Source organism: Sinohyriopsis cumingii, chromosome 6 (genome assembly GCF_028554795.1).
Source record: "Sinohyriopsis cumingii isolate HCF-2022 chromosome 6, ASM2855479v2, whole genome shotgun sequence".
Classification (NCBI taxonomy): domain Eukaryota; kingdom Metazoa; phylum Mollusca; class Bivalvia; order Unionida; family Unionidae; genus Sinohyriopsis; species Sinohyriopsis cumingii.
The window spans coordinates 81962578-81982331 of NC_142966.1; the positions used below are offsets into that span (position 1 = coordinate 81962578).

The following is a 19754-nucleotide window of genomic DNA, read 5'->3' on the forward strand; positions in this document are numbered from 1 at the left end:
TCCATCTGATGGCAACAATGGAAGCTCATTATAGCACTGAAAGAGAAGGGGAAAAATGTGAGGAGCATTTGCAGGAATTTCTTAACCGACCAGTACCTCCAAATATAACATCAGTTCAACCAGTTAAGGATATATTACCATTTTAATGCATGAGGCCTACTTGAGAAAAACTCAAGAAAGCCATCACAATGCTGAGCAAGTGTAAATCTCCAGTTCTAGATGTAATAACTGCAGAAACACTAACACGGCGATCAACATATCTACAGAAAGGATGTACCAGTTAGCATGTTTGATCTAGAAGGCAAATAAATACCAAGGAATGGAACAAAGACTTTATTGTTAAAATCCTAAGGAAAGACTTAATGTATGTAACAGATACTTGGCAGTTATGCGTCTCTCCTCGCCAGCAGTGGTAATCAATAGAGTAATACTCGAGTGATTAACATTAGTTATGAACGAAAAGCTTAGATACCATTGACAAAAAAGATCATGTATAGAGCAGGTACGGATACTTAGAATGATCATAGAACCATTTTGATGAATGGGTGTCTTCTACATATGCTAATTATATTAACTTTAAGAAAGTCTGTGATAGCCTGGATCGTGACTGTGTATGGGACAATGAGGTATCAGAGAAAGTTATCGCGTTCGACCGAAACACATACCAGGGAACAATATGTGGATTACTTAATCAGGAAGGACTATTATATTGGTTTGTCATCACAACCGAGATGAGACAGGAATGCTTATTGTCACCATATTATTTCGTTTTGCAATATATTGGATGATAAATCAACCATTAATGATCGCAGGCATGGCATTTAATGGACGTCGTGTAAACGGAATATGCTTGCTGATTAATGAAGAGCAGTCCATTGTTATGAAGATAAAAATCAGACTAAATAAAACAGTAAGGCAAGAGAAAAAGTGGCCTAACAGGAAAAGCACATAACGTTTCTAACTGAAACGTATGATATGTGAAGCAAAAGAGCATACCAGAACCAGGACAGGAAAGCTAGATCTGCTTTATACTGTTAAATATTCTTTAAAAAAGCCAAAGAAATCAAACTGTCATCTACGAGACCCATATTCCGTTCTTCCATCAAGGCATTATTGCCGCACGGTTAAGAAATGTAGAGATACGCAACTAGGACAGCTTTTAAGTTTCAATAACAAACGCGTCAGGAAAATACTCTGCATTCGGTCACCTGAGATAGGAAACACGGAAACACTCTAGGAGACGATGTCCATATTTGCAAGCAAAAATGGAAATGGATAGGGTACACACAGAGGACACAGAGAAAGAACATCACAAGACAATCATTGAGATGCAAACCAAAGGGAAAAGGAAAGCAATGATGCACTGTCTACTGAGAGAGTGTGATACAACTGGATCAAGATAAAGAAGACGACTAAACACAAATTGAAATGAAAGGAGTCGCAATTAGAGCTCAAGTAAACCACTTGACCTCTTGTCCTAACAAGGTAAAAATTGGTAATGTCGAATACAACTTTATTAGATAAATGCCAGTGGGTCCAATAAATTTAGTTTCGCACATTGAAATTAAATCTGAGTGCATTGCATACCCTTAACAAGTTCAACATTGTTCAACAATATATAATTTTGATACTAATATACGTCAATAGTATCAACAGATTATGTTGGAAATTAGCACAGAGTATTGTACATTGTCACATTTCAGTAATTTAGCTATAATGGTGATGTGAATGAAGTTTACCTTTCAACCAGTCATCAAACATCTTGATAAGTCAGACCTTTGAGGAGTTAATGGACAGTGAGTACAAGAAAATTTATAATTTCTCATCCGGTCAGGCAATATTACAGCTGCTCCAGGTAACCAGTAGTTTCAACACTGTTGATATATTAATATGACAAAGGTGATAGGCCAGCAGATGTTGCTCTAAATTTGCAATTACTCTTCAATAAAGAATGTTGCCAACTTACATTAGAACATTCATTTTCGTGATTTTGTAATCTGTTTATGAAGCAGATATTGTCGAGACAACATGTCACTGGTCAAAACCTTGAATGCACGTAGTGAAAGCAGCATGTGGAAACATGCAGTTGAATATTGTTATGATATTTACTTTGTATTGTTGGTTAGGTTTTTTTTAAAAAAAAAATTATTTCATTATATGATATTGCAATGTAACATTATATGTTGGACTAAGCATTGTCCTAAATCAAGTTTATTCTCTACTTGACCTGAACTATTGAATTTCTAATTCTAAAAACAACTCATAAATAGCTAAAATATTATCTATATGTATGAATTTAATATCAGGATCAGGATTAATATAAGTAAACATGTATATTTGGGTCTGGGTCTAGGTTATCGGAATTCCCCTACAATTTACCTGGTATACCTAATATAGTCCAGTTTATCTTTTAACAAGTTTAGTAACAGACCTTCTGATTATAGAAATCATTTTATTTTGTAAGCATTAATACATTCTGAACGGCTATTTTCCATTAGGTAAAGGATTTCTTTTAAATCTTAATTGTGCCCTGAGGTCAGGTGGAAGAATATATAATCTTGTCAAGGGAAATCTTATTTATTTTAAAATCTAGCAGTATCAATTTTGTATTATTATTGTGTCCCGAATTTGATTCGGGCTTGAATTTATTTCTTCACATTATTTCTTTCATTGAGTTTTTCTTCTGGAAATACAAAGTGCTCATAAAAATTAATATTCTTGGAAAAAGACATTCACTGGGATTGATGGTGAATTCAAACCTGGAATTATATTATCGTGTTTCAACAAAATACTGTTGGTACAACACGATACAGGGCGCCACAGGAATATCAACACCTTCAGCGTTGGACATAATCTGGATTTCCATTACAGTTTATTCTGAACTATAATATTGGGACTTGTGTCTGTAATTGTATGATTATTTTTGAATTTATTTCTCAATGCAGTAAGTACTTTTTATTTTAATCTTCCATATGAGGGAAATAAATTATTTAATTTTACAAATATTGCTGTTTTTCACTTTTCCTGTTACTTATTTTAAGGGCATAGACTAGTAACAATATAATAATGAGGGCAGAGAAATGTAACTCTTGAAAGTCATTCATCCCAGGGACAGTGCTTGGGATTTTGTTTCTTCTGAGCCCTACAGATGTCATTGAGTCTTCGCACGGGATCAACATAGTAAAATATAAAATGTAGATAGTTTGAACCGTTTTGAAAGAGCTTAGCACTATCAATGAGGCATCCAGTTGTCAATTTCGATAACACAAACATCACTTTATAATGGAACGTTTAGCACAAAAGTAATATAATCACACAGAAGTATGAAATATGTGTCGCATAGAAAAGGTGTGTAATTTAGGCCACAATGGTGTATTTTGTTATATGTGTAGTAATAAGAAAATACATATACTTATCTAGTTGAATAATTTAAAGCACGAATATTTACGAACGTCAAATCAAACCTAAGTCAGTAAGGGGTGAAATATTGATCACGGTGACCTACTGTTAAGATGGCGGTATAGTACTCATCAAGATGCACTCAACGCCATGAGATCAATGTACAAACATAGTCTAAGCAGTAAAATGTGAAATGTAGGTCCGATCGGCCCTCTTTCATTGTAAAGGTATGGTACCAATAGAGATGCATTCAATCATCTAGTCTGACGAGTCTGACATGAACAGTGTTAGCGATTAAAGCCAAATGAATATGTGTGACAGTGACCTACCTTTCTGACAAGCTGCAAAGCCTCACTAAGTTGCATGAATTTTGGTATAGTAGTATGTATATAGGGTGATAAACCCTATGTAGGTATGAGCTAAATACAAAACTTTAAACAATAGCATATATCACATAGGTCATTGAGACCGTTCGTGTTGTAAGGGTTTAGTACAAACGCAGGCTAATGGAAACTTCTATTTTGATGATTCTACCAAACACGTACCATAGGAAATTATTTACAAACATAACATTTAACTAAAGACATTAGAATATGAAACATGGCCTGCTTTTACGAGCAAGGGAATAAAATAGTCAGAGGAAGTAAAATATTTAACAACATTTCGAACAATATCATTTTCTTAACATTTTATGTCATCTGGAGTTTACCGCACTTTTCTATCCAGCTTAAAGATAGGTTAAGTTAAGAAAATATGTGGCGTGAATTACTATAGAGTGAATATAATTTGTATGCTCTATTGGAGGAGTATTATAGGTGTATACTAAACACATGTTTTCCCTAAGTAAATACAGGACATAGTTCATCTATTGATACAACAAATACCCAATTTACTTAAATTGTGGCTTCGCCATTTGCAGCGAAATCACATTTTTAGTTCCTCTCAATGAAATATATCCGATGTTAACATAGGAAAATAAAATATCGCTATGAATCTCCAATGTATAAATTAGTTTTAAAAAATTTGGAATGCACATACACATCAAATGTGCTTACAGTGGTCATAATATGGTCTTTATATCCACCAAGAAAATATTATGTAAAATGAGATGTTCTTATAGAGACCTCTGCTGAACGATGAGAATTGTGCAAATATGGCTTAATATATTACATGCATTGATAATTATATTTTACGGCATATTTATCTTAAATAAGTAAAATAAAAGAGTTGGAAGCAAAACTATTTGTTTGCGAAATTCAAAAAATAATATTATTTTCTCCAGATTACTAAAGGAAAACAACGTAAATCAATAACGTATGCAAATTAAATGACAAATAATCCTAAATCGACAACCACCGAGTCCTGATGACTAAAGTCCTTTAGTGGAAATCCAAATTAGATCCAACACTGCAAGTGTTAAAGTGCATGTGGTGGCCCATGCAGTAGCAGTGGATCAATAATCATATGTTTAATCACAATTATACGATCTAAGAATACACCCTTAATTTAAATTGTACTATAAATCCATGTCTCCATTTCCAAGAATGTTATTTTAATGAGCACCGTGTATTTCCAGTGAACAAATTATCTGTGTAAATTCCATTCCAAGTCAACCGCTGCAAACAACAATAATACAATCGATTCTGCTCAGATCTTAAAGCGGGAATTTTAAAAAATGCTTGGAAAGATCATATAATCCTTTACTTGTCAAAATTAGCATTTTCTCTAAAAACAAATATTACATCTTGGAAAACAGCCTTCTAGAAGGTTTTTACAGTTCACTAGTTAAAATCTCAGTTTTGATTAGAAAGTCTTTCAATAAGCTTATAATACAAAATGTGGTCAACAACATTGTCCTTGACGCAGGAAACAAAATACTCCTAAAATTTATTCATACTGATAGAGAAATATTTAGATATGTATTAGTTGTTGACAGAAGTAACAAAATCAATGATTCGGGTCAAGTAAAAATTGAAATTGTTTTTGGACATACATTTTTCCATGACATATAATGAAATTTTAAAAAATGAATAAAATATTAACTAACAAACAAAGCAAATTAAATATACGTAACACTTCCCCTAATAAAGAAATAGAAACGTTTATGCAATAAAGCCTTCTTTTTACTATTAGTTATAGTTATATTGTAATAAAAATACATAAGATGAAATCTAAGATGAAAATAGTGTGTGCCTGAAATAGATTGGTTTAAGCCTCCTAAGGACTGGCGTTGGTTGCGACCCTGGAGCCGTTAAGTGTGATTGCCTTGGAATCCAAGTTGGTTGTCGGGCTGGTGTGGATCTTCCGGTGGCTGGGTTTGTCTGCCGTGATCTAGCAGCCAGTATAGTCTCCCGGATATCATCATCTTCTTTGCTCCAATTTATATGCCTGTCCCTTAATTATTTCGCTCCTGCTGGGCAAGGCTATAGCTGGCATTGTTATCCAATTGTGTTCTACTAATTTCTAAATGCAAAATATATGCTGCAAGTTGTTGTATGCTGCTGAGAGCAGCCGTGCGTGTTGAATTAGGTATGTTATTGTACCAAATCTTTCTCTAAATAGGCGACCGTTGAGGTCAGATGGATGTATATGCTCTTGCTTCAGCGCTGTTCGAATATGGCCGTAGCTTGCCTTGCGTATGACTTTGGCCATAAGCTCGCGTAGGATATTGCAATGCAGGGACTGGGGAGGTGTCTTTGCTGCCTTGGCGGCCTTTAATCTTGCCCTTCGTTATGTCCTTTAGTTCTGTTCGTTTCAACTTGCCGGCCTTGTGACCATCTCCATATCTTTTACATATAAAATGGACGGTAAGAGTGCCTACTGCCCACTTCCTACAGTTCGGTACTAGCATTCAATCTCTGTATCTCTGGGTGGGAACGGCGCAGCATTAGTTTCCAAATGGTGAGTGCAGCCTAAGAGCGCATATCTGTGTGCCTTTGCGCCACATGATTTTGTCGTATAGACCCCAAGCGTCACTAATTGATGTGTTGTGATAGTCATCCACCTACTGATATGCTACCATGACAGCCAAGGCCTTCACACACCCACCGTGCAACGAGACTTAGTAACATTTTGATGTATGGTGGACTCAGATCTGCATTTAGCTACCATTCATGGAACATAACGAAATCGCTACTAAGATTTGTATCCAGAAGGTAGTGTCAACGACCTCGGAGGCGGGCTATTCCTAGACAGTTTCAGATCCCAATGACCAATAATACCATATTCACAACGAAAGCTTGGTGTGCAACTACTTGCAGATTCTCGTGAATCTGATCCATAGTCTAATAAATGGGCAACCCACTAGTAAGCCAGACATTGCCACATACATTTGTACATCATCGATGTATATACTAACCATTAGATTGCATCATTATCGTGTTTGTGGTTTAGACAAATTGGTATATAGTGTACTAATGCTATAAAAAGTGTAGTAAAAAGAAGTGACGACAAGGTGCATCAACATACTTAGAATCTGTTGTAGACTGTGTGTGTGTGTGTGTGTGTGTGTGCATGTGTGTTGGATTTTTAACGTAGCCACACCCAGTCACAGTATCCGGACAACAGGTCGACCAAGCCTAAACCTGACGTCTCAATGCTGAACGCCAAGCGGGTCAGCTTGTACCACTTGTACACATTTTTTATATGACCTGGCTGGGGCTCGACCATACGACTTCCCGCAGTGGATTCGGCCAACAAAAGTGAGCAGATAAGCTTTTGATAACATGAATGACAAAACTCAAATATAGTATTTCTTTCATACAATAATATGTCCATCGATTTTATAGTTTTATTATCTAAGTTATAACCTTTAATAAAAAGTCTAGAACATTTTCGTACTGTGTGTACCATTGCTCTTTATCGCGAGTGCTTCAGGTACTTAGTTATAAATCAGCCCTGTATAACGTACCTAATCGATATCGTATGTAGTCATACAGAACCATTTTTAAAAATTGGTATTGTTAAGTTATATATTTATTTTAAGTTATTAACTAACGCTATGCAGATATAAAATTATTTCGTAAATTATTATTTTCAAATTATTCTTCACGGAAAACAATAAAGATGCTACTTCTGTTTTTCTATGTTCTTATACTTTCAGGTGCATATGTATCAGATAAGTTTGCACACAATATTAAAAAATGAAATGAACTACCGTATTTAACTTAGTATGTGCTTTTAAAGTCGTGTGTTTTTTGTAGTTTATTTTGTCTCCTCCTGTATCGCCCAGGCTTTATGGACAAACCATTATAACTTATGTACGTATTGTTAATATTATTCAGTATTCAAATGAAGTCACTGCCTCTGATGTGGAGCTCTGCACATGTTTACGCTTCCTGTGCGGCTTAGATTCTCCTACTTTTCAGAACTTGATTTTTATTAGGTACCTTATTTCTAAAGTAAGACCTATACATTACATTTCTATATTTTATAACTTAAATTATATTTTTTTAAATTGTATTTTTGTATTTTCTAAATGTTGTTTTCAAAGCTTTATACCCTGGCTAAGAATATCTAATATTATAAGGCTACAAAATCACTCTTATAAAAAAGTACAAAAATATTAAGTACAAAGTGGCAAGTGAGTCTCCACTAAGGCAAGATTATTTATTTCCCTTTCCGAGATTTGTATTTGGATTTTTAAAGAAACTCTTTTGTATGATTGTCATAACCTAGGATTTTTTTTACAAAAATATTTTAACGAGAATCAGTACTCAGGGATTTCAAGAAAAGTATTTTTATCGTGTAGGGCATTGCTATTTTAAAAAGTATGGGAAAGGGTGCGCAAAGAAGTATCCGCACTCTCTAAACTTTTATTGTCTTTGTGTGTCAAACAAATGAAACGATACATGGGAACGGGCTGGACTTATATATAAAAAATATAGTTAAGCGTTTTAGTTTTTCAAACCGTAAAGACTTTAGGATGAGTCCAGACATAGCCGATTACTGCTACTAATGCAAATGAGGTTTGTTTATTGTTTATAAGATCTTAAGAAGCGATACATTTGTTAAATTATACTACGCAATGGTTCATGGTAGAAATACATCGTCCGCTCTCTGTGACCAATAATAGCAAATGTCTTATAAAACGTTTAAAAATAGTTTACGATTGTACGATACCCACATGAATGTTTTGCAATGTTATAAACTAAACGTTATTTGGTATCACATTTCGTACATGTTTAGCTTGAATCATTGTTTTTGCACAAGTCCATTTTTTCTTAATCCGATTATTTTATCATGTGCGAGATTTATGTATTCATCAAACAATACCGTGCATACGCAGTACTTAGAAAATGGCCACTTATTTTGTTCACAGTCTGATGCGTAATATAAAATTCTATAACATTCTTAAGTGATCCATAGCATAAGCCTCATTTTCCCCAATCGAAACAAAAACGAAATTTGATTGGAAGCAAATAAAATCGATTGATAAGTATTACTGTTTCTGTGCATTTTTAGCGTAACTGCACATATTCAATCACATCATATTCGTGCAAACACAATTTCGTACATTATTGAGATGAATAATAAGTACTATATAAAAATGTTATTGTTGAAAAAATATTCATAGTCTGTGCAGAACATTGAGGTCTTGACGTATTATATTTGCGGCTACTCATTTGAACTGCTTCTGTTTTGCATATTCGTAAACCTTAGTTAGATATATTACAGAGGCATTTTATATACTTAACTTTTTTTATTTTATCTTACTTTTAGATGAACAAGATGAAGAAAATTCTCTTAAAAGTGCAATAGCCCAATTAATAGTGATGTCGAACTGCTTCTGTGCCAAAAACAGCATTAACAAATGTAGAAATGATCTGTGGCTGAATTCCACTATGATATATTTACAAACATGTTATAATAAAGATAAAGATAGTAAAGGCGTTCAAATTTTGAATAAGACTGCAGATCTTAGCCATGACTGACACTTAGCCATTATATATTCTTTTCAGGGTTCAACTGTAAAGGGGTGCCCACAAAACCAAAATTCAAAGTTCAAATTTCATAGTAGCAATCTAAATCAATTCGGACACTGTTACAATTAAAATAGCTAATTAAAAACAGACAATAAACAGTAACGAGCCGTATCATGACATTTATGAAAACTCTCATGAATATTTGGGAATAGGGGAATAGTATAAAACTTAAAATGTGTTGACATATTGCATTTTAACTGAAATACTTTATTTGGAAGAACCATTTAAATTAATTTGCTGAGTTTTTAAAACATTGTAGACTGTGATTAGCTTAGGCACAAAACAAGATTAATATTTTATTAATTTGTAATTACTGCTGTATTTTTTCTACAATTAATACCATTATAAGTTTGATAAATTTGGTCTGTCGTGAAAGCGTAGACGGAACAATTCTCCGATTTTACTGTGAAAGAGTTACTTAAAGCAACCTGACTGTTGTTAAAACTCTTACAAGATCAGAAAGTATATTTCTAATAATATATTTTTAGGTATCTTATTGTTATGCAAGTCTTAACTATTGATCGCGTTTTCTGGTCTGTATGATATTTATATTGTGAATTGATTAGCCCAGATACTGTGCAGGCTAGAAAAGTACTAAACTCTTAAAATAATACTATATCCCAATACATGTTATATAGTTATACACATAGCGCACGCTACAATGTCGGCCGGACCGATTTTTCTTCTTCAAGTTATATGGTCCTTACATAATCAATTAAGTCTAACATTTTCGCCGCTGGAATTCTATCAAAAACTTTTTATTTCTTGACAAATATGAATTTTAACTGAAGTTAACAAGTTCAAGTCAAATAATTACCAATACTAATAAAAATAGCAATGTGTATTTGTAATAAAGGCCACTGGACTACCATACATATCCATACATCATAATGTACAAGAATGTGTTTAAGTATGTAACAGGAAAAAAAAACATAGCATCACTTGGAATTGTTATACATGCAAGTAATCATTATTGAATAATGTTTCTTTTTGAGTGAAACGCAAATGTATATTACACAGTAATCAGACAATGTTGATTAAAGAAAACCCTACTGCCTGCATGTGATATTGATGTAGTATATATGTACCAGTAGCTGATAATAGCAATGCTTCTCTTGAAGGCTTTTAAAGTAAACATGGATAAATTAGTTAAGAGCAATTTTTGTAACATTTTCTATAAACTTTCTAAATGTTTCTAAAGTTGGATTTTTATATGCAAAGGTGGGTAAATATATTCTTCGTAATTATCCTTATACCGGACAAACACTAATAAACTAGAATTCATTTTCGATATTAATATTACAAAATTTGCCGCAGTCTTTCTTCATAACAAATATTTTCATATCTAGCTCTGTTAACTCTGTTTGTGAAGTTCCCCACTCACAGACCGAGATAGCCGTTCATAGCCTGAATAATACAAACCAACCAAGGCCACAACAACTTTTTTTGTTTCTATGATTTAATAATCAAAACCGTCTAAGTCTCGGACGATTCTTCTTTTCCTTAGTCTTTCTAGCTTTATGAGTATGTGGGCTTCTGAGGGGGTGTTTTATTTGTCGTCTCTTTCTGCCTTGTCCTGACTGTTTCGTCAGGGAAGCACGAATGAATGACTCAGCAGCGCCGAGCGCATTTATAGGAGTTTCTCGTCGACCCAAAATGTATTTGCCAGTTTACAGCAAGACATTTTCGTCTGCTTTCAAGAATGCTTCTTTAGGGTTTTGTATGTGGATGATTTTCGAGAAATTCTATGCCTTGCGTCAATGCGGCATATTTCAAGGCGTGCAATCTTCGTGTCATCATCGGTTTCAACATGGGTGCCACTGAACGAAAAGCCGATTTCAACATATCTCCTAAAGCGTGTCCTCGCTGTCGAGCGACGCCTCGGTACACTGGACACATGACTTACGAGTCGTTAGATAATCTTCTCGAAAATGGAGTTTCACCGTGACTTTCCCTCTGGTATATGGGATATTTTACGCCAGATCTCCTTTTATAGCAATGTTGAAAGTGTCCAAATACGACTTCCTGACGGGTAAATAGTGAGGATGTACAAACTCACGGTGAACATGATAGGCGTTTGTACAATCATGGTCATTGACCGTGGCAGAATCTACTTTGAAAGGAATGATACGCAGTAACGGTGCGGAGGTGTGTCCCACCACATTGTACTCCACCACATCGGAGTATACAAAGATCAAATTAAGTCTCTGGTTCAGTTATACCAGGGATCCATTAAGCGTCTTTATGGTACTCAATCGGAACACGTTTGCTTACTCTGTTCAGGGCTTTGCCAACAGCTGTCTCGAACCTCTTCGCATTGGTGACCACTAAAGGTTGACCATTAAAATAATAGCCTGGATGCATTTTCACAGTGTAGATGCTCAATAATGGATTGTTTTTTACTGGATTTATGCCACCTGAAAGCCCGATTTTAGTCATCTCATCTTGCAATTGTGCGTTCAGGCTCCCATTGTTCCCGTTGGAGAAGTATTTCACGGAAGGATTGTAAAGAAGGTAACCGATGCAACCGCTCAATAAAATGGTCCACACTTCTTTGTCTCCTTGTTGCAAACTCAAATTGGCAATGGCTGCACAAAAGACACAATGCACCACAAAGATTTGGCAGAAAAAGACGATTTGCGTTTTAGGCACACGTTCTCCACACCACACCCACAAGGGTTGCTTTTGTAGATCTTGCAGAGACGATCTTGGTGAAGGAGGAGTGGTCGCTGTAGTTGCAGAGGTAGGTGAGGATGTGTGGAAGGGCATGATGGTCACTTCTTTGTGCAGTTGATGTCTTGCGAAACGTCGATCCAAGAATCAAAGCTGGATGGATATCCTTTCCAACGTACTTTGACTTCTTTGACACGTCGTTTATCCACTTTTCTGGTTCTTTGTTCAAGAATGCTTTCGATGTCGTACACGTCATCTTCGTTTTTGGTGACACGGTTGTAACTCGGGCAAGTAAAACGTTCCTTTTAACACTTCGCCGTTCATATCTTCCAATTTATAGACGGCAGGATGACGTCCATGCACTTGTCCAGTGACACGAAAAAATTCGGTGGTCCAGCTAGGTAAGTAACCTTTGTCAAAAGTGCGTTTTGGGTTTATAAGTAAAATTAATATAATCTGAATTAGCATCCAAGTAGTCTTGCACTTGTGTGTCATGAACGTCGAACTCAAAAGTGTTTTGATTTGGAAGGATAAAAACAAAAGCCACTTCCCAATGGGCTTCACGATCGAATTGAATGGCCTGAGTTACTTTGGCCGTGTAACAACATAAAGTGTTGTTGGGAAACACCTCCGTGGAACTGTCACTGGGTATCGTAAAGTAAAATTGGTAATTGTTGTTCATAGTTCTAGACTTCTGTTGCTGTCCGAGGGGTCACTCGAAGTCAGAGGAGTGTCTCCGTCCAAAATGTTGTTATTGTCGTTGTTGTTGTGTTGCCTGACGTTGGACGCAAGGGTCCCGTTGTTCCCATTCGAGGAGTATTTCAAGGAAGGATTGGGAAGAAGATAATCGATGCATCTGTTCAATACAATGTTCCACAATTGTTTGTCTCCTTCTTGCAAACTCAAATAGGCAATGGCTGCACCGATGCCACAATACACCACAAAGATTTGGCAGAAAAGGATGATCTGCGTTTTAGGCACACGTTCTCCACACCACACCCATAGTAGTTGATTTATAGATCTTGCAAAGAAGAATTCAGTGAAGGAGTGGTCACTGCAGCGGTAGCGGTAGCTGAGGTTGTTTGAAAGGACATGATGGTTACTTCTTTTTATAGTCGATGACTTGCGAAGCGCCGATCCAAGAACCAAAACTGGTAGGATATCCTTTCCAACGCACTTCTTTGACACGTCGTTTTCCCACTTTACGGGTTTTTTATTCGAGGATGCTTTTGATGTCATACACTTCATCTTCTTTTTTGGTTATGCGTCGTAACCTGGGCACTTAAAATGTTCCTTTTAATACTTCCACTTTCATGTCTTCCAATTTAAAGACGGTATGATTATGGTCACGCACTCGTCCAGTGACAAGAAAGAATTCGGTGGTCCAGTTGGGTAAGTAACCTATGTCGACAGTTTTGCCAATGCGCACCCAATCTCCTACTGCCAACACTCCACTTTTCTTGGGGACAGCCACTGTCAGGGACGTACCAAACAGGCGCCCGAAAACGGTTACTTCGTTGCCGGAAGTCACTTCTTCCGGGGTACGTCCGATGCTTCGATGATTAGATTGGTTGTACGCTTGGACCAAGTGCGGTAAAATGTCGATGTACTTGAGATTGTGGCGATGCGTAAAATATTTCCACATGCGTTCTTTCAAAGTGCGTTGAAAACATTATACGATGCTGGCTTTGGTTTCGGGATTCTCGTTGGTGACAAAGTGAATGTCACGTTTCTTTAATTCTTGTTGGAAAGCTTGGTTCAGAAATTCGGTGCCTTTGTCGGTTAGCCATCGAAGAGGGTGCCGACCACTTTGTTTGAATACCAGTTGGAGGCCTCGCACCTATTCACTGCTCGATTTGGAGGTCAATGGCACGACGAAATTTGGAAAAGACGTCGATGACACAAAATAAATATTTGTAGCCACAATTGTAGGTAGCCAATGAGGGACATAGGCTAAATCGGTTTGCCATTGGTGATCGATGCCCTCCACACGAGTGCGAAAATTTTCGTCCAATGGGTTTGTGTAAAGTGTTTGTGGTTTGTTCTTGTAACCATCGTTGCACTTGGGATAAACGGAGACTTTTCAGTCGAGTTTTGGCAGCACGATACAATTTCTGAACCCCTCCGTAACCTGCAGGATGGGATGGATCGTAGTAAATGCTGGCTAACACCTTCTCCGTATTTTAATAAATCACCCACTCTTCGCTAATGCTACTTTGGACGGGGTGAAAGAGTGATTTGGAAACGGTCTTACGCGTCCGATGGGCTACGGGAGTAGAAGTCGAAGGTAGTGGTGGAGGTGGTAATGGAATCACATTACTCTTCTTTTATTTGTTCACCTTTGGTTTCCCTTCTTTCTTTTTCACTTCTGTCGAAGTAGGAGTGGACGTCATCTTTGTAACCCGAACTTTCATTTCTTCTCGTTAGGGGTGTAAGAGAAGGGTTCAACAATCATGATGCAGTCTTACATGGAATGGGAGCTGCTAACGGTGTTTGAAAGCTTTATCGTACCTCTTCTTCCTCAGGCTTTCCTGGAATTGCGTCTGTCGTGACCACTGCGGGTGGTGGTGGCAGTTATGGTGGTGGACTTTTCATCAAGGCCTTAAAATCATTCAGAGTGGGTAGAGCTGTTTGGTCTAAAGTTTTCTGGTGAACGAGTTGCAGTCGTTGCAAGAGTTCATCGTACTTCTGCGATTTTTCTGTTTCCGACAAATCGTGGCGCTCCATCAATGACTGCAAATCATGTTGTAACTAGCACATCTCGGTCAAATTTGGATTCGGGGGCAAATGGAGGGTTCGTTGTTCTTGCCAATGATGGTATTCCATCCGTCGTTTGTAAGGCCCCAAAGCCAGTTTTTGTCCTTCTATTCGATTTCAAGGGTCACGTCAGATATTTTTGGTCTCCAGAGGTCCCATTTATCTTGCTCCCCTGAGTCCTCCCAGCATGTTTCCCAATACTCCTTTCAGCAAGGGTCCTAGCAACAGAGGCAACATTTCTTCGCGTTGTACCAATATCTTTTTCTTTTGACGAATGGGGATTTTGTTTTGAACCATTTGGCGAATAACGTGATGATGTTTGGCTAAGCATTGGTTCTGGTGTTTAGACTAAGGTATTGTGCCTTTCACAACGTTCAAATGACATTCGCACACGGTATCGATGACATCATTGGAGGCAGTTTGAATGAGTTTGTTTTCGCATGGGTGGAAACCTTTGGACAGGACAGACATTTCCCTATTGTTGACTAAACAAAGAGACTGTCCTTTCCATTTCTTTCCTTTGTGTTTAGAAGAGGGATGTTTTCTGGGTGTGACATCTGTGGGTCTTCAGGAGCACAAAAGCACTGATACCCATGCTTTGCCTGTAGGCTTTTTTTATGCTGGAACAGGTCGCCACTGATTGTCTTTACGTCGTATCAACTTGATGACAGTCATCATGCGTCGTTGATGGGGTTCGCAACGGACTAAATCGGAACAGTTTTTGGTTGGACAAATCTATTAAACTCTGTAACATACCCGATTTCTCTTGGACTTTGATTTTAGGAGCAGGTACTTTGTGAACAGCTGCCACTGCAGCTAAAGAGGAGGAGGACACCGCTGGAGGAGAAGTTTTTGGAGACGCTGGTTTCCATGGATTCATCAATTGTGTAAAAATGGGTTTGGCTGGCATCACCAGTAACGGACAAGCGGAAGAACCTGAGGCTAGTGGAGACACGGTCACCGTCGTTGCAGGTCGTGATTTGCGAATGTAAGGTTTCGTCCTGGCCGATGTGTCACTCTTGCGGATAGAAGCTGATTTCTGAGGGCTTTTCTTTTCCTAGGAACTTTTCTTCTTCTTTTTCTGAGGTTGTGACCTGGTGTTGACACCACTGCTCTTTTTCTTCCTTGGGCTTCGTTAGGCTTTTTGGGAGTGGCGTTTTCTTGGGGAGAACATTGGGGGCGTTAAGATCCCATTTTAAGAGGGAGCAAATGATGACACCTCCCAGAGAACCGCTCCCTCCAGGTTTCAAAATAATTTGCTTTTTGGTTTGAGTGTCGATGCAGGAATCGGCCAGTTGTATCAAGGCTACTTTGTTGCAGTCAAAAACACGTTTGATTTGATGAGGAATGTGAATGATCTTAAGACTTCTTTGAGACTGGCTTCTAAGACACGAACACGTGTTTATGGATCTTCTTCGCGACGGATGCCGTACAAGGCACGAATCAATTTGATGGGAAGATGAGACTGAAGGGACTTCATCTTGACGATGTGTGAGACAAACCCAAAGTGTCCGAGGTTTTTATAGATTATGTTGGTTAAATCGACGATGGGGATGTGTACAGGACAATCCCTCCGTCTTGACACAAGTGGTGAAACAATTGGGTAAGAAATCGCAAATAATCAAGGGTGGTGGGTATCAAATCGACGAGCAAATAGGCGTGTGGGGTTTACGTGGCATCGTCGTACGCATGAGTTAGCCAAGGCGTTCCTAACTGTTTGGCTAAGACTTGTATTTGCGATGTATCTCTAAGGCTTTTAAAGAAGACAACGTAATGAGCATTGAGATTAATGGTGTGATGGGCTTTACTTTGTTGAAACAAAGTTTGAGTAATGTAAATGACACTGGCATTACGATGATGCCCTTTGCGCGTAAACCACAGTTTAATTTCTTCTACGTCTTCTCCTAACATTTCATCGAAAATGACCAGATGGGTTTCACTGGGGTCAGACACGATTCCGTCGTCTTCTTTAGGAATGCCTTCCACAAACACGATGGAATCACCTTGACGTTCTCGTAAGAGGCTGTACGCCGATTGCCTTTCATTGTAACACCACACGATTCGTTGAGGTGGACGATCGATCAAATTATATTTATGTTCAACCAAACGTTTGACAAATTCGGTTGTGCCTGAACCTCAAGGCCCGGCAATGAAAATGGTAAAGGGATGACAAAGATACAAGGCCTTTTAACTGACAAGATCTAAGATCGATGACTTTGAAAGTATAGGAAGAGGAAGCAGAGACAGTAGAGGTAGCCATAGTGCAAGGAAGGTCACTTTTGACACGAAGACAGACAAGACAAGAGTTTTTATACTTTTTCAAGAACACGTTTATTGCAAGTTAAAACGGAACAAGACAAAAGACAAAAATACATAAAAGCCAAATGGTTAAGTACAACGATAAAATACACATCAATATCATCAAAATGAAATATAAACAAGTCTCTGTACACCATGTTTTTGGTTACCAAAGTGTCGTAGCGTCAGTGTGTAATGTTCTTACAGACTCTAGATAGGATACAGTCACACAGGTGTCCTCCCGGAAGGGTCTTTCAGGAATGTCCATGACAGTCCTGTCCTGAAGGGAGTGATTGTCCTCGGTGACGGGTTCTTCTGGTACGGTCACTAACACAGGTTTAAAAATGACTTTTTTCATTGGATCCTTGAATGGACGATCACAACCCTTTAGCATAATGAGCCATTTGTTTGGTCCAAGCCTCAAACGCCCAATTTTGCCAGTCACGTACATCTGTCCAATGAGGGCGAAAGTCACAAGCTACACGTACATCGTCATACACATCTTCAATACCTAAAGGTTGACGAATCTTTTTTTCCCGTAGAGGTTGAGAAGTATCCATATGAAAACGTAAAGTTTTGAGCTTAATGAGTCTCTCGTGGACATTTAAAGGAACCACTATCATGTTTTATTGGGTGGTAAGTACTGTTCGTAAAGAATCCATAAGGAATCGGCTGGTAAACGAAATCCCAGAAAGCAAGTCACTAAGACATACACCAAACGTCGACCCAAATTCAACGGACACAGTTCTCGTAATAAGTGTTGGTAATCTTCCACTGTCTCAATAGTGTCATTGATTTCCTTCCACGGAATCTGTTGTATCACTTCAGAAAAAAGTTGTGGCATGGTAGTCGGTTTTTATACCCTCTTTGCTCGGAAGCAATAAATGTACTTTCTGCACAGATATAATCGTTCTCCAGTAGCAAATCTAAATGGTTCATTCACTAACATACGCATCACACTTCGTTCAGAAGTTTTCCCTTCACCTAAGTTTACGTTGTGTAAAAGATTTAGGTAATCCTCCAACTCTTCTGGAATTCCTTGCAGTCTGTACCTCGTAGTAAAAAAAGATCATTAACATACCGAACCTTCTCAACAACATTCAGCAGTTGATCAACGTCTGACCACTGGAATTCTGTCTCATTGATTCGTTTTGGGGGATCTACCCCTAGATGCAGGACCTGGATTTGTCTCCACTCCGTGCACAAATAAAAAGAAAAAACAAGCTACCTTTCACTGCCAGAGATAATCCACTGATTTTCATTCTTCTAATTGGTGTAGATTTCAGAGAGTTATTTGAGTAAAATATACAACTCCACGGACACATACTTCATCTACGTAAAGCCTGACCCTAAGCCACTTCTGCACGGGTTTGTACATGTACCTAACCTTCTACGTTCACAGTTTCATTCTAAAGGGACTCATTGTTTTTAACATTCATCGTATGATTATGAATGATGGTGGTGGTAATGTTGTTAATAACACATCTACTAAAACCCACCCATATGTTTTCTGTATAAATAAAATAAAATGAGGAAATATTAGTGAGAACAATTATCATGACTGTCAACACTTGTGTACGGAAGTTCATATTATGATTAGTCCGTAAGATATAACCTTTATATGTTAAAAGTATTTTGTTTGATCGCTATTTTAATCAGTCTCCTGACTGACACCTGTAGAAGCCTTTGTTGGAAACAGCGTGGAAGCATTTCATAGCTCTTGAAACGGCATGATGTTCGTAATTACAGGTGTGAAAGAAAGAGAGACAGAGATGAATAAAATTATATATAAATTGAGATAAACGAAGAGACGTACCTTTAATGCATTGATACTTCACTTGTATATATTGTTGAACTACAGGTTCACAGTTGTAGTTTGGTGATTGTGGTGTAATAAAGAGTCCACATTTTTTCTTTCCTGAACACTGTTGGTACAAAATCTGTGCATGGAACTTCGAGTAGTCTTCTCTACAATCATTCTCATCTAGGGGACAGCAGTCTTTTAGACAGCTAAAACCCTGGCATGATTTTTTTTTCTGTCTATATTCTGCTTCCATTATTCGTATCTTACTTCCCTTTGAACAGTTTAAGCCATAAGTGGAACATTCACTTTTATGAAAACATGCTGTCACATTCACATTTGCAGCTGGTGCCGTTTCTGAAAACAAGGTCGTTTAAGAAATGAGAAGTTGCAAAATAAATTGATATGGTGGGTCTTGAGCAACTTTTAACTGCAAAATACGTGTTTTCAACTATACATTGGATACTATTTCTTACACCATAACTTTCCTGATAGACTGAATCGTTCGTTTCCATCGGTTCTGCGTTTAACATGAACTGGACTCCTGCTGTACAGATTGAGAGAGGATGATCATATTCTATATGTTTCACAAGGAAGTATAGATGACAGCAATGGGTCGAATCCGGGATGAACAAATGGTGTGGAGTCAAAAATCACGTTTTTATTATTAGAGTGGACTTGATTTTGCAATCTAAGCATAGACTACATGGATTAAGAAACGGTAATTATAACTGGTATGCAATTTCACGAGCACACGAAGATAACAGCAATGATTTTAGATATTTAATATAGTTTGAGGATGGACTTGGATAGGTAACATATTCGAACTACTTAGGAACCGG

At 37.5% G+C, this 19754-nt stretch overlaps 1 protein-coding gene across 1 annotated transcript in view; it reads right to left on the minus strand.

Moving 5' to 3' along the window:
• LOC149797328 (uncharacterized) overlaps positions 1–19754 on the minus strand; it is a 95069-nt gene that overhangs the window by 49370 nt on the left and 25945 nt on the right. Inside the window, exon 2 of the mRNA XM_089962054.1 lies at positions 18928–19269. Coding sequence (XP_089818180.1) covers positions 18928–19269 — 342 coding nt within the window. The remainder of the gene's footprint in view (positions 1–18927; positions 19270–19754) is intronic.